The 13,444-nt window shown below is 48.5% G+C and overlaps 1 protein-coding gene across 1 annotated transcript in view; it reads left to right on the top strand.

Moving 5' to 3' along the window:
- Positions 1 to 13,444, top strand: part of LOC134949702 (surfeit locus protein 1) — a 359,947-nt gene that overhangs the window by 93,393 nt on the left and 253,110 nt on the right. The window contains exons 5-6 of the mRNA XM_063938459.1: positions 12,370 to 12,558; positions 12,703 to 12,775. Coding sequence (XP_063794529.1) covers positions 12,370 to 12,558; positions 12,703 to 12,775 — 262 coding nt within the window. The remainder of the gene's footprint in view (positions 1 to 12,369; positions 12,559 to 12,702; positions 12,776 to 13,444) is intronic.

The raw sequence follows: 13,444 nt of genomic DNA, 5'->3' as shown, positions 1-13,444 counted from the left end.
CCTCCTAACCACAGATGCAAGTCTCAGAGGTTGGGGTGCAGTCACCCAAGGGGAAAACTTGCAAGGAAGGTGGTCAAGTCTGGAATCCATCCTTCCGATAAACATTCTGGAACTAAGGGCCGTGTACAATGGTCTTCTACAAGCGGCACATCTTCTGAAAGATCAGGCCATTCAAGTTCAGTCGGACAATGTAACAGTGGCCTACATAAACCGACAAGATGGAACGAAGAGCAGATCTGCAATGTCAGAAGTAACGAATCCTCCTCTGGGAGGAAAAGCACGCAGTGGCACTGTCTGCAATCTTTATTCCGGGAGTGGACAACTGGGAAGCGGACTTCCTCAGCAGACACGATCTCCATCCATTAGAGTGGGTCCTCCACACAGAGGTGTTCGCGGAGGTGACGTGTTTGGGGCATACCTCAAATAGACATGATGGCCTCCCACCTCAACAAGAAGCTGCGGAGGTACTGTTCTAGGAAGAAAGACCCACAGGCAGTGGCAGTGGACGCACTGGTAACTCAGTGGGTGTTCCAGTCAGTGTATCTGTTCCCTCCACTTCCACTCATCCCAAGGATTCTCAAGCTAATAAAAAGAATAAGAGTTTAGGTGATCCTCATTGCTCCGGACTGGCCAAGAAGGGATTGGTACGCGGATCTTCTGGAGTTACTGCTGGAAGATCCGAGGCCTCTTCCTCTTCGCGAGGACCTTCTGCAACAGGGGCCGTTCGCTTATCAAGACTTACCGCGGCTGCGTTTGACGGCATGGAGGTTGAACGCCAGATCTTAGCTCAAAAGGGCATTCCAAACAAAGTTATTCCTACCCTGATACAGGCTAGGAAAGGAGTAACGTCTAAACATTACCATCGACTTTGGAAAAAGTACGTGTCTTGGTCTGAATCCAAGATGTTTCCTACAGTGTAGTTTCAACTAGGGTGGTTTCTCCTCTTCCTGCAAGCAGGTGTGGATGTGGGCCTGCGTTTGGGCTCCATAAAAGTCCAGATTTCGGCCTTGTCCATTTTCTTCCAGAAACAATTGGCTGTCCTCCCTGAGGTTCAGACTTTCTTGAAAGGGGTTCTGCACATCCAGCCTCCCTTTGTGCCTCCTACGGCACCGTGGGATCTTAATGTGGTGCTGCAGTTCCTGCAATCGGATTGGTTCGACCCTTTACAGGAGGTTGAAGTCAAATTTCTCACTTGGAAAGCGTTCACACTTTTGGCATTGGCATCTGCTAGACGTGTGTCGGAATTGGGGGCATTGTCCTGCAAGAGCCCCTACTTGATTTTTCAGGACGATAGAGCTGAGCTCAGGATGCGTCAGCAACTTCTTCCGAAGGATGTCTGCTTTTCATATCAACCAACCTATTGTGGTGCCAGTGGCTACTGACTCCTCAATTACTTCAAAATCCTTGGATATTGTAAGGGCTTTGAAGTTTTATGTGAAGAGAACTTCTCGTCACAGAAAGTCGGACGCTCTGTTTGTCCTTTTATGATACCAACAAGATTGGGTGTCCTGCTTCTAAGCAGACTATTTCTCGCTGGATCAGATGTACTGTCCAGCATGCTTATTCTATGGCAGGCTTGCCGTGTCCAAAATCTATTAAGGCCCACTCTACTCGTAAAGTGGATTCTTCCTGGGCGGTTGCCCGGGGTGTCTCGGCTTTACAACTTTGCCGAGCTGCTACTTGGTCAGGGTCGAACACGTTTGCTAAGTTCTACAAGTTCGATACTTTGGCCTCTGATGACCTTCAGTTTGGTCAATCGGTTCTGCAGGAGCCTCCGCGCTCTCCGTCCCGTACTGGGAGCTTTGGTACATCCCCATGGTGCTAATGTGGACCCCAGCATACTCTAGGACATAAGAGAAAATAGGATTTTAATTACCTACCGGTAAATCCTTTTCTCGTATTCCATAGAGGATGCTGGGCGCCCGCCCAGCCCTTCGTTATCCTGCAGTTGTTGTTTGGTTAAGTACTGTTGTTCAACTATTGCTGATTTGTTCAAGCTGGTTAGCTTGGTTTTCCGTCTCCTTGGGCACAGTTTCTAGACTGAGTCTGGTAGGAGGGACATAGAGGGAGGTGCCAGCCCACACTAGGAACAGAAGGAAGGAGAAAGGGTTCGAAATGCCCTATAGTGGTGCACAATTTTATATTAAAATTTAACTTTTATTATGATATATAGTAAAACCAGCGAATATTAAGAAAAAAATAGAATAGTGTAAATAGAAAGAAAATCGTGATTAAAAAATAGAGATGCTGGGCACTAGATGTCACCGGATTGACTCATATCTTATTATCAAAATTGATCAATTTATAGTCAAGTGTATTAGGAATATATAATTCCTGTATATCTGTAGTTTATGTTTATACTACTGAAGGGAATCCTAGAGTAAATTTCCAAAATGTTTCCAATCCCTCCCAGGATTTAAGAAATACAATCATTCAGGCAGGTTTACCAGATGTCATTATGTATGATAATGATATAACTGTAATAACTTATTATGTGTGCTGTACAGACGGTCATGAGATCGCAATAGCCTCTGTGTGTCTTCCTAGGTTTCATAAGCCGTATTGTATCCACTGCAATAGAAACATGAGGGCATAGAGATACAAATGTATCCACTTATACCCCTTTCAGATCGCACTGAAAACCCGGTATCGACACGGCATATTGCCGGGTCGGAAAGCCAGCAACGGAGCGCAAATGCCGGATCCCACCCGGTAAGTACACGTTTCTCTTACCGGGTAGGATCCGGCATTTGCGATCTGAATGCAGCATTAGAGAGAGACTAGGCTCAGACAGTATCAAGCCTTTGAATTGCCACAAATTATAAACACCATTATCCCAATTTCAGTGTAGCGTCATTTGGGCTCATTTAAAGCTAAAGTGATTGCTGGCAATGGAGTAATCCGTAATCCCTTGTCAGGGAATATAGTATGGTATGTCAATGATTTATTACGTATCACAATGCTTACATTCAGAGTTCCTATATACCAATATATGTTTAATGATCCGTATGAGATCATGCAGGTTATTTATTCCTCTGTATTATTGACAGAGATAATTAGAGCTCACCCCGTTCTTATCTGGGTGTGAGTTAATAAGTTCATGCATTATTCATTTCAACATTATGCTGAGCCATTGGAGTATGTGTATAGTGACAATTACACCTGGGACCTAAGGATATTGGACAGTCTGTGGTTCCTTATTGCTCAGAAAGATTTCACACATTCAGTGTTTAATGATTTCTGATATAGACTCATACAGATACTACGTGGCTAATAGTATGTGTGTTTAGGCTTTATTATACAGCCTTATAGACACTATTGGATACAGTTCACTAATGCAGGCTCATACACCTATTAGGTGTCCAATAATACACCTTTTTTTAGGCTTTATTATGCAGCCTTATGGACACTAGTTTGATACAGTTTTCATACACCCAGTACGTGTTTTTGCGCAGTGAGATGGTTAATCAGCATCTCATTTTGCTGCTTCATTCCTATAGTCCCCACGGTTTGCAGGGGTTAAGGCGCTCAGCTAAATAACTCCTAGTCTAGACACACATATATATATTAAATTATCAGGTACTATACACATTAAGGCTTTGATATATAGCCTTGTGAACAATGTTAGATATAATTCACCACTCTCAGAACTTCCACATGCACAGTAAATTATTTCAACTGGTAATGCTGCTTCCCGCAACTAGCAGGGATTATGACACTTTCGACTATGATAGCTTTCTGATTCTATCTAATTAGGCATATTCCGGTGACTACCTAACATGCGCAGCTAGCCTGACGCACGCTTCGCTGTTCGCTTCATCAGAGGCAGAACCAGATTGTTTCCTGGTTCACCCTTAAATACCGGCGGTTGCCGCAGTCCGCCAATAGGGTTTGCTTTTTCCAATTTGAGTGTCCTATAGCATATTGCCACCTCACCCGATGACATACTAATCACATGATTAGTCTTCACTGAATTTCCCTATGCCGTCATATGGCAATTTGCCAGCCCACACTATTAAACTCTTCAAGTGCCCATGGCTCCCAAGGGACCCGTATATACCCCATGGTACTAATGTGGACCCCAGCATCCTCTACGGACTACGAGAAAAGGATTTACCGGTAGGTAATTAAAATCCAATTTTTTTCTTGACACAGGTCCCTTCCCAGCTTATTAAGAAGCTTTGGTCCGGGACTGTGTGTGCTGCTACCCAGCACAAGGCTTGTTGGCGCTTATGTGGAGAAGCCCCGCCATAAACCTTCAGCAGCGTGTTACTGGCTGCACGAGGAGCAGGTCAGAGCTTATAGAGAAGCCCCGTCAGCCTCCATACCAGGCACCAGGTACTGAGCGGCCAGTCAGCTCACGCTGCCACCGCTCTGGGTGTAGGGAGCATCTCCGCATATGTCTTTGTCTCGCTGCCGCCGCACTGTGTCGGGGGAGCATGATGTTTTTGTTGGCTGCTGCACCTGTACTATAATGTTGCCGCTCATCTGTGTGTGCGGAAGCTATCTTGTTGGGCTCCCGCGGCTGTACTGTGGTGTTCCATAGGGAACAGTGCCCGCTGGCCTGCACCTGGCACCGCTCCACAGACCCAGCCGCCGACAGTGTCCGCGATCACATGCTACTCCCACGGCTGTACTGTAGTGCTGCTGCGGGTGGAATCAGTGCTGCCGGGCACCGCTCCACAGATCATCTGCTGCTCCCGTGGCTGTACTGTAGTGCTGCTGCGGGTGGAATCAGTGCTGCCGGGCACCGCTCCACAGATCATCTGCTGCTCCCGTGGCTGTACTGTAGTGCTGCTGCGGGTGGAATCAGTGCTGCCGGGCACCGCTCCACAGATCATCTGCTGCTCCCGTGGCTGTACTGTAGTGCTGCTGCGGTGGAATCAGTGCTGCCGGGCACCGCTCCACAGATCATCTGCTGCTCTCGTGGCTGTACTGTAGTGCTGCTGCTGTGGTATCAGTGCTGCCGGGCACCGCTCCACAGATCATCTGCTGCTCTCGTGGCTGTACTGTAGTGCTGCTGCGGTGGAGTCAGTGCTGCCGGGCACCGCTCCACAGATCATCTGCTGCTCCCGTGGCTGTACTGTAGTGCTGCTGCGGTGGAGTCAGTGCTGCCGGGCACCGCTCCACAGATCATCTGCTGCTCTCGTGGCTGTACTGTAGTGCTGCTGTGGTGGTATCAGTGCTGCCGGGCACCGCTCCACAGATCATCTGCTGCTCTCGTGGCTGTACTGTAGTGCTGCTGCTGTGGAATCAGTGCTGCCGGGCACCGCTCCACAGATCATCTGCTGCTCTCGTGGCTGTACTGTAGTGCTGCTGTGGTGGTATCAGTGCTGCCGGGCACCGCTCCACAGATCATCTGCTGCTCTCGTGGCTGTACTGTAGTGCTGCTGCTGTGGAATCAGTGCTGCCGGGCACCGCTCCACAGATCATCTGCTGCTCCCGTGGCTGTACTGTAGTGCTGCTGCTGTGGAATCAGTGCTGCCGGGCACCGCTCCACAGATCATCTGCTGCTCCCGTGGCTGTACTGTAGTGCTGCTCCGGTGGTATCAGTGCTGCCGGGCACCACTCCACAGATCATCTGCTGCTCTTGTGGCTGTACTGTAGTGCTGCTGTGGTGGTATCAGTGCTGCCGGGCACCGCTCCACAGATCATCTGCTGCTCCCGTGGCTGTACTGTAGTGCTGCTGCTGTGGAATCAGTGCTGCCGGGCACCGCTCCACAGATCATCTGCTGCTCCCGTGGCTGTACTGTAGTGCTGCTCCGCTGGTATCAGTGCTGCCGGGCACCACTCCACAGATCATCTGCTGCTCTTGTGGCTGTACTGTAGTGCTGCTGTGGTGGTATCAGTGCTGCCGGGCACCGCTCCACAGATCATCTGCTGCTCCCGTGGCTGTACTGTAGTGCTGCTGCTGTGGAATCAGTGCTGCCGGGCACCGCTCCACAGATCATCTGCTGCTCCCGTGGCTGTACTGTAGTGCTGCTCCGGTGGTATCAGTGCTGCCGGGCACCACTCCACAGATCATCTGCTGCTCTTGTGGCTGTACTGTAGTGCTGCTGTGGTGGTATCAGTGCTGCCGGGCACCGCTCCACAGATCATCTGCTGCTCCCGTGGCTGTACTGTAGTGCTGCTGCTGTGGAATCAGTGCTGCCGGGCACCACTCCACAGATCATCTGCTGCTCCCGTGGCTGTACTGTAGTGCTGCTCCGGTGGTATCAGTGCTGCCGGGCACCACTCCACAGATCATCTGCTGCTCCCGTGGCTGTACTGTAGTGCTGCTCCGGTGGTATCAGTGCTGCCGGGCACCACTCCACAGATCATCTGCTGCTCTCGTGGCTGTACTGTAGTGCTGCTGCGGTGGAGTCAGTGCTGCCGGGCACCGCTCCACAGATCATCTGCTGCTCCCGTGGCTGTACTGTAGTGCTGCTCCGGTGGTATCAGTGCTGCCGGGCACCGCTCCACAGATCATCTGCTGCTCCCGTGGCTGTACTGTAGTGCTGCTCCGGTGGTATCAGTGCTGCCGGGCACCACTCCACAGATCATCTGCTGCTCTCGTGGCTGTACTGTAGTGCTGCTGTGGTGGTATCAGTGCTGCCGGGCACCGCTCCACAGATCATCTGCTGCTCTCGTGGCTGTACTGTAGTGCTGCTGCGGTGGTATCAGTGCTGCCGGGCACCGCTCCACAGATCATCTGCTGCTCTCGTGGCTGTACTGTAGTGCTGCTGTGGTGGTATCAGTGCTGCCGGGCACCGCTCCACAGATCATCTGCTGCTCTCGTGGCTGTACTGTAGTGCTGCTGCGGTGGTATCAGTGCTGCCGGGCACCGCTCCACAGATCATCTGCTGCTCTCGTGGCTGTACTGTAGTGCTGCTGCTGTGGAATCAGTGCTGCCGGGCACCGCTCCACAGATCATCTGCTGCTCTCGTGGCTGTACTGTAGTGCTGCTGCTGTGGAATCAGTGCTGCCGGGCACCGCTCCACAGATCATCTGCTGCTCTCGTGGCTGTACTGTAGCGCTGCCGCTGCGTGGGTAACAGTGCTGCTGGCCTGCGCCCGGCACCGCTCCACAGACCCAGCCACCGCCAGTGTCCGCGATTAGCTACTGCTGCCGCCGCTTGCACATACAGTCAGCTAGCCGGGAGGAGACTTCCTACGCAGCAAGACAGCACCGCGGCTCATGTAAGGGAAATCCGGGGTGAAAGGGGACACCAAAAGCAATTTCCTTTAGTAAGGGGAGAAGTCCTGGTGTGCTTGTGGTTGTTCCTGTCTACATAGGGGGGCAACACAGACTATTAAGCCTATATCACCGGAAAAGACGATTATATATGGTCATATATTTAAAAAAAATAAAAATTAAAAAAAATTGCCACATGGTGAGATGCCATTTTATCAACACATGGCCACTGGAGGGGGCAGGGGTGTTAGTGGGGAGTTCAGTGCAGGACATATACAGTAGTGTGTACCAGTGTGAGGTGTATTTCTAGCTTATAGACACTTTAGTTATTTATTTATTTTAATCGACAGGACTTGGGTTTCACTGTATCCCTGTCTGTGGTGAGATGTCATGATGGTGCATACAGCAGCTTGTCTGTGATTACTGTAATAATGTTTTACGTGACAGGGGTTTTGCAAATCGGTGTCGCTATGCATCCAACAAGGACCCCTGGCCTCATCCTCCTTGGCCGACGATGGCACATGTAATGGATGCTTTGCTGTTAGTTGTCTGTTCCACGGACAGACCGTGGGCCGGCTAGGTCTGCTCTTTGATTAATGCCATCGGAGCAGCCATATCTGCAGATTTAATGCCAGATCTGATATTTCTCAAACAAAAGGAGGCAGCTGAATCTCTGTCATAAGGGGAAGTATAATTTGCTATGGATGACTGTGTGTTTTCCTTATTCACGAACCGCATAAACGCTTTACTGTGCTGAGGCAATTTCTGTCTAACCCCCTTTTCCCACAGGTTATAACATAAATAGAATAATTCCTCACAGGGCTTTTTCCGTGTCAGCACTTTAAAAGAACAGTAAACTATTCCAGTCCCAGCTGTAACGACGCTTAGAGCATAGGAGCGTAAGCTGAAGAACTTGTTAGAATCCATTTATACAGCAGCAGGATGTTGCTTACATCTGCTTTAGTTAGACTTTGAGTTACCACGGCGGTAGTTGCGTAGTCCATATAGACCAGCTTATACTGCTAGCCAATCACCTTTGGGGATCGGCAGAGTCTTTGAGTATGGCATCTCTGAATGTCGCACAAGTTAGTTCTTGAATTTTCTTCTTCTGTAGTTGCGAGCAACCGTGCGCTTTGGCTGCGGTCTTGGCATGCCGAGGTTGAATCCAAGCAAAGAATACAGGCGTTGCCTTACACGGGCATTATGTTATCTGTTCCCTAATTGGACACATCGATTTCTCAGGCCACTAGGGGACAATCTGTGTTCCTACCATTGCCATACCAGTTCCTAAAAGAAAGTACACTGGACCAGCGTTCAGATCTTTTTAGACTTCAGTCCTTTCGAGGCCGTGCTCCAGGAACAACCATACAGAGTAGACGTGGTAGAGGACGTGGTATTCAACAAACCACTAACCGTTGTCATGACATAAAGTCAGCTGACAAAACAGTGGCATTGTGGGGTGCAAGCCCATCTCGGATATTACGTGGACATTCAAAGATGGGTGGATCCACATTTTAGTATACAAAAGTTACAAAATAGAGTTAGGTTGTCTACCACTGATGCGGTTTTTCAAGACGGATTTGCCTGTGTCAGCAGACAAGAAGGCAGTTGTGCAGACCGCTTTTCAGTCTCTCGTAGATTCTGCAGGTACCAGTACACCAACAAGGTCAAGGTTTTTCTTCAAATCTTTTTATAATACCAAAGCCGGATGGCTCGGTCACGCCAATTTTGAACCTAAAGGGGCTCAATCAGTACGTCACTTACTATAGATTCAACATAGAATCCCTTCGGCCAGTGATTGCAGGTTTGGAACCACAGAAATTCATCTTTTTACTGGATCTCAAGAATGCATATTTACACATTCCAATTTGGCCACCGCATCAGTCGTACTTAAGGTTTGCAGTACGATAAAACCATTTTCAATTTCAAGCATTACCTTTTGGCCTCTCCTCAGCACCTCGGGTATTCACAAGGGTGATGTCTGTGATGATTGCTCATCTCAGATCACTGGGAGTGATAATAGTTCCGTTCTTCAACGACCTTCTCATCTAGGCTCCATCTCAACAAATACTCCTTCAGCATGCCTTACTAACGTACTAGTTCAGCACGGTTGGATTGTCACCTTCAAGAAATCAAGCCTGGTTCCGTGTCAAACAATTCACTTCCTAGGAATGATTCTGGATACGGTGGATCAACGGATTTACCTGCCAGAACAGAAAGCACAAAGTATTCGTCATCTGGTACAGTTAGTGCTCAAGCCACGGACAGTCTCTGTGTATTTGTACATTCGACTGTTAGGAAAGATGGTTGCGTCTTTCAAAAGCACTTTAGTTCAGAAGATTTCACTCGCGTCCTTTTCAACTGGATCTTCTCGCACAGTGGTCAGGTTCTCATCTACAGATTTATCAGATGGTGCGGTTGTCTCCAAGGGCCAGAGTATCGCTGCTCTGGTGGCTCCACATACACAATCTCACTGCAGGAAAAAGGTTCGGAGTCTGGAATTGGATAATTCTGATGACGGGCGCAAGTCTCAGAGGTTGGGGAGCAGTGGTCCTACATTGTCAAATTCAGGGTCTATGGTCAGACCGATAAAGATCAATAATGTCCTGGAACTCGGGGCAATTTATGATGCGCTGCAACAGGCAGTTCAAATACTCCAGTCTCAGACTGTTCAGGTCCAGTCAGACAACACGACGGCAGTCTCATACATCAACAAACAAGGAGGAACTCAAAGTCGCATGGCCATGCGGGAAGTTGCTTGAATCCTGAATTGGGCCGAGCATCACCAAGTGATATTGTCGGCAGTGTTCCTTCCAGAGGTGTACAACTGGGAAGCAGATTATCGCAGCCATGAGGATTTACATCAGAGGTGTTCCAGATGTTGGCCCAGAGGTGGGGATAGCCACAGGTGGATCTAATGGCATCTTGCCAAAATCGTCAAACTCCCCAGTATGTGTCAGAACAAGAGATCCAAAGGCAGTGGCAGTGGATGCTCTCACGATTACGTGGCCGTACAGCCTCGTGTATCTGTTTCCACCGTTTCCGCTGCTTCCTTGGTTGCTAGAGTGGATCAAAATAGAATCCACTACCGTCATACTAGTGGTGCCTCATTGGCCTCGGAGAGCATGGTTCTTGGACCTCCGCGTCCTACTCGCAGTTGATTCCTGGGCGCTTCCACTACGTCCAGACCTACTACAGCAGGGTCCATTCCTTTACCCCGAATTAGCGTGGCTGCATTTGATGGGGTGGCTGTTGAAACCGCTCTCAAGACGAGAGGGCATTGCAGACTCTGTTATACCAACCATGTTATGTGCTAGGAAGCCAATTACAGCAGCTCATTATCACAGAATTTGGCAAGCTTATATAAGTTGGTGTGAAGCTTGGAAGTTTCTGGCATCTTCTTTCAGGTTATCCCGTCTTTTGCTATTTTTACAGACTGGGTTAGATGTAAGACTACGTTTATCTACACTAAAGGTGAAGGTCTCTGCCTTGTCAATTTTCTTTCAGAAACGTTTGGCTCTTTTGCCAATAGTACACACTTTCCTGCAAGGTGTCCTCAGAGTACAACCTCCATTTATACCACCTACAGCTCCATGGGACTTGAATCTAGTTTTAGATTTTGTTCAGTCTTCAATCTTTGAACCCTTACAACAAGTGGATGTTAAGTTTCTAACCGTTTTTCTCCTAGCCTTAGCTTCAGCAAGGCGTGTTTCTGATTTGGGTGCGTTGTCATGTAAGCCACCGTATCTAGTATTTCTTGATGACAGAGCGTAACTTCGGACAATTCCTGCTTTTCTCCCAAAGGAAGTATCTTCTTCTTTTAATATAAATCAACCAATTGTAGTTTCTGGGGGGGGGGGGGGGTTCAGAAGGTTCAGGAACTCCAGTCACTTTGATTGTGGTACGCGCACTCCGCGTTTATGTAGCCCGAACATCAACCGTATGTAAAACAGATACATTGTTCTCAATGATGCAGTCAAGATAGGTTGGGCAGCTTCCAAACAGAGGTTGGCTAGATGGATTAAGCTGACCATACGTCAGGCTTACCTTCATGCTAGTCTACAACCGCCTGCATCCGTTTCAGCTCATTCCACACGTTCTGTGGGAACGTCATGGGCAGCAGGTCATGGAGCTTCTACGACGCAGCTTTGCCGTGCAGCTAAATGGTCATCAGTGCACACGTTTGTGCGCTTTTACAAGTTTCATATGTTCGCGGCATCAGCATCTAGCTTTGGCCATCTAATGTTACAGGTGCCAAACAGCTCTCCCACCCAAGGGGGCAAACTTTGGTACGTCCCAAGAGTACTCCAGTGACCCCTAGTGGATGAAAAAGAAAATAGGATTTTGGTACTTACCAGGTAAATCCTTTTCTTTGAATCCACAGGGGGCACTGGACGCCCACCCAGAGCAGTTTCACCTGGCTAGTGGTAAGTTCAGTAAATCTTATGGTAACACATTCTCACCGACTTGTTGACATGTTACGGTTTTTCTGTTGTCGTGTCAACTTTCTTGTTGTCCGTCATGTTATAATGTTATATGTAATTCTCTATTGTTCATCCTCTCTATCGCTTCTGTTCGGCTTAGTAAAAAAAAACACTGAGGTACCTTGGGAGTATGGAGGGGAAGGAGAGTTACTAATTTAAATATTTAAATGTGCCTGTCCCTGCTAACGCCCCGTCCATATCCCAAGAGTACTCCAGTGCCCCCTGTGGATTCAAAGAAAAGGATTTACCTGGTAAGTACCAAAATCCTATTTTCTCCCTACCTTCACAGATTCTCAGGTCAGGATTGCAACTGGAATTTGGAGATTAGCTGCTACCCTTGAAATTGGTGAGGTGTTGCTCCCTAATTAAGGCGAACGTTTCATGGACTGATTTACTCGGTGGGCCAGGTGTATTTTATTCTTCTGCAGGGACCATTGCTGGTAAACACATACTGTACAGTGGCTGTTTCTATAGATGTACTGGAGATCTCCGTTGTAGCTACCATGTAATTATGTGAGCCATAGTAACTGTGAATGAATCGTTTTCCAGGTTGACGTCAAGTTTTTTGATAGATTATTAGTTTGTTTAAAGTGTCCAGTGTTATGCTGTTAGGTTGTTTAGCTTTGTAATATATATTATACCCTTTATCTATTAACTCTGTAGTGAGTTTTACCTTACTTACTAATCAATGGAATGGTCTCTGTATTTTAAGGCCAGAAGAACTTCAGAAATTAGAGTTTCATCCTGTGAAAGTCAGAGGTCACTTCGATCACTCCAAGGAACTTTATGTCAGACCTCGCACACTGGTAAATCCCAAGAAACCAGATCAGGAGACCAACCGGCCAACCTTCCCAGAGAATGGGGCTCATGTGGTCACCCCCTTTCACTGTGCTGACCTGGGGTATGTTCTGTCCTACATCTAGTGGTGATAGGAAATAACTCCGCGTAATGTCATGATGATGGGCAGTATCTGACATGGATTAATGGGACGGAACATCCAGTATATTGAGCTTTGTATGATCTATTGGTGTTCTGCTTTCCACAGAATCCGCATCCTGGTAAACAGAGGATTTGTTCCCAATAGGAAGCTGTATCCTGAAACGCGGATGGAAGGGCAGGTAAGGAAGCAGCTCTCAGGGAGAGAACCTGATAGCGGAGGCTCCCGCAGTGCTACTATAATGCTTTATAGCTGCTCTCAGGGAGAGAGACTGATAGCGGAGGCTCCCGCAGTGCTACTATAATGCTTCATAGCTCCTCTCAGGGAGAGAGACTGATAGCGGAGGCTCCCGCAGTGCTACTATAATGCTTTATAGCTGCTCTCAGGTAGAGAGACTGATAGCGGAGGCTCCCGCAGTACTACTATAATGCTTCATAGCTCCTCTCAGGGAGAGAAACTGATAGTGGAGGCTCCCGCAGTGCTACTATAATGCCTTATAGCTGCTCTCAGGGAGAGAGACTGATAGCGGAGGCTCCCGCAGTGCTGCTATAATGCTTCATAGCTCCTCTCAGGGAGAGAGACTGATAACGGAGGCTCCCGAAGTGCTACTATAATGCTTTATAGCTGCTTTCAGGGAGAGAGACTGATAGCGGAGGCTCCCGCAGTGCTACTCTATAATGCTTTATAGCTGCTCTCAGGGAGAGAGACTGATAGCGGAGGCTCCCGCAGTGCTGCTATAATGCTTCATAGCTCCTCTCAGGGAGAGAGACTGATAGTGGAGGCTCCCGCAGTGCTACTATAATGCTTCATAGCTCCCCTCAGGGAGAGAGACTGATAACGGAGGCTCCCG

The sequence above is a fragment of the Pseudophryne corroboree genome, chromosome 8 (genome assembly GCF_028390025.1).
Source record: "Pseudophryne corroboree isolate aPseCor3 chromosome 8, aPseCor3.hap2, whole genome shotgun sequence".
NCBI classification, from domain to species: domain Eukaryota; kingdom Metazoa; phylum Chordata; class Amphibia; order Anura; family Myobatrachidae; genus Pseudophryne; species Pseudophryne corroboree.
The sequence above is the reverse complement of the archived record's forward strand: the minus strand, read 5'-3'. Positions and strand labels throughout refer to the sequence as shown.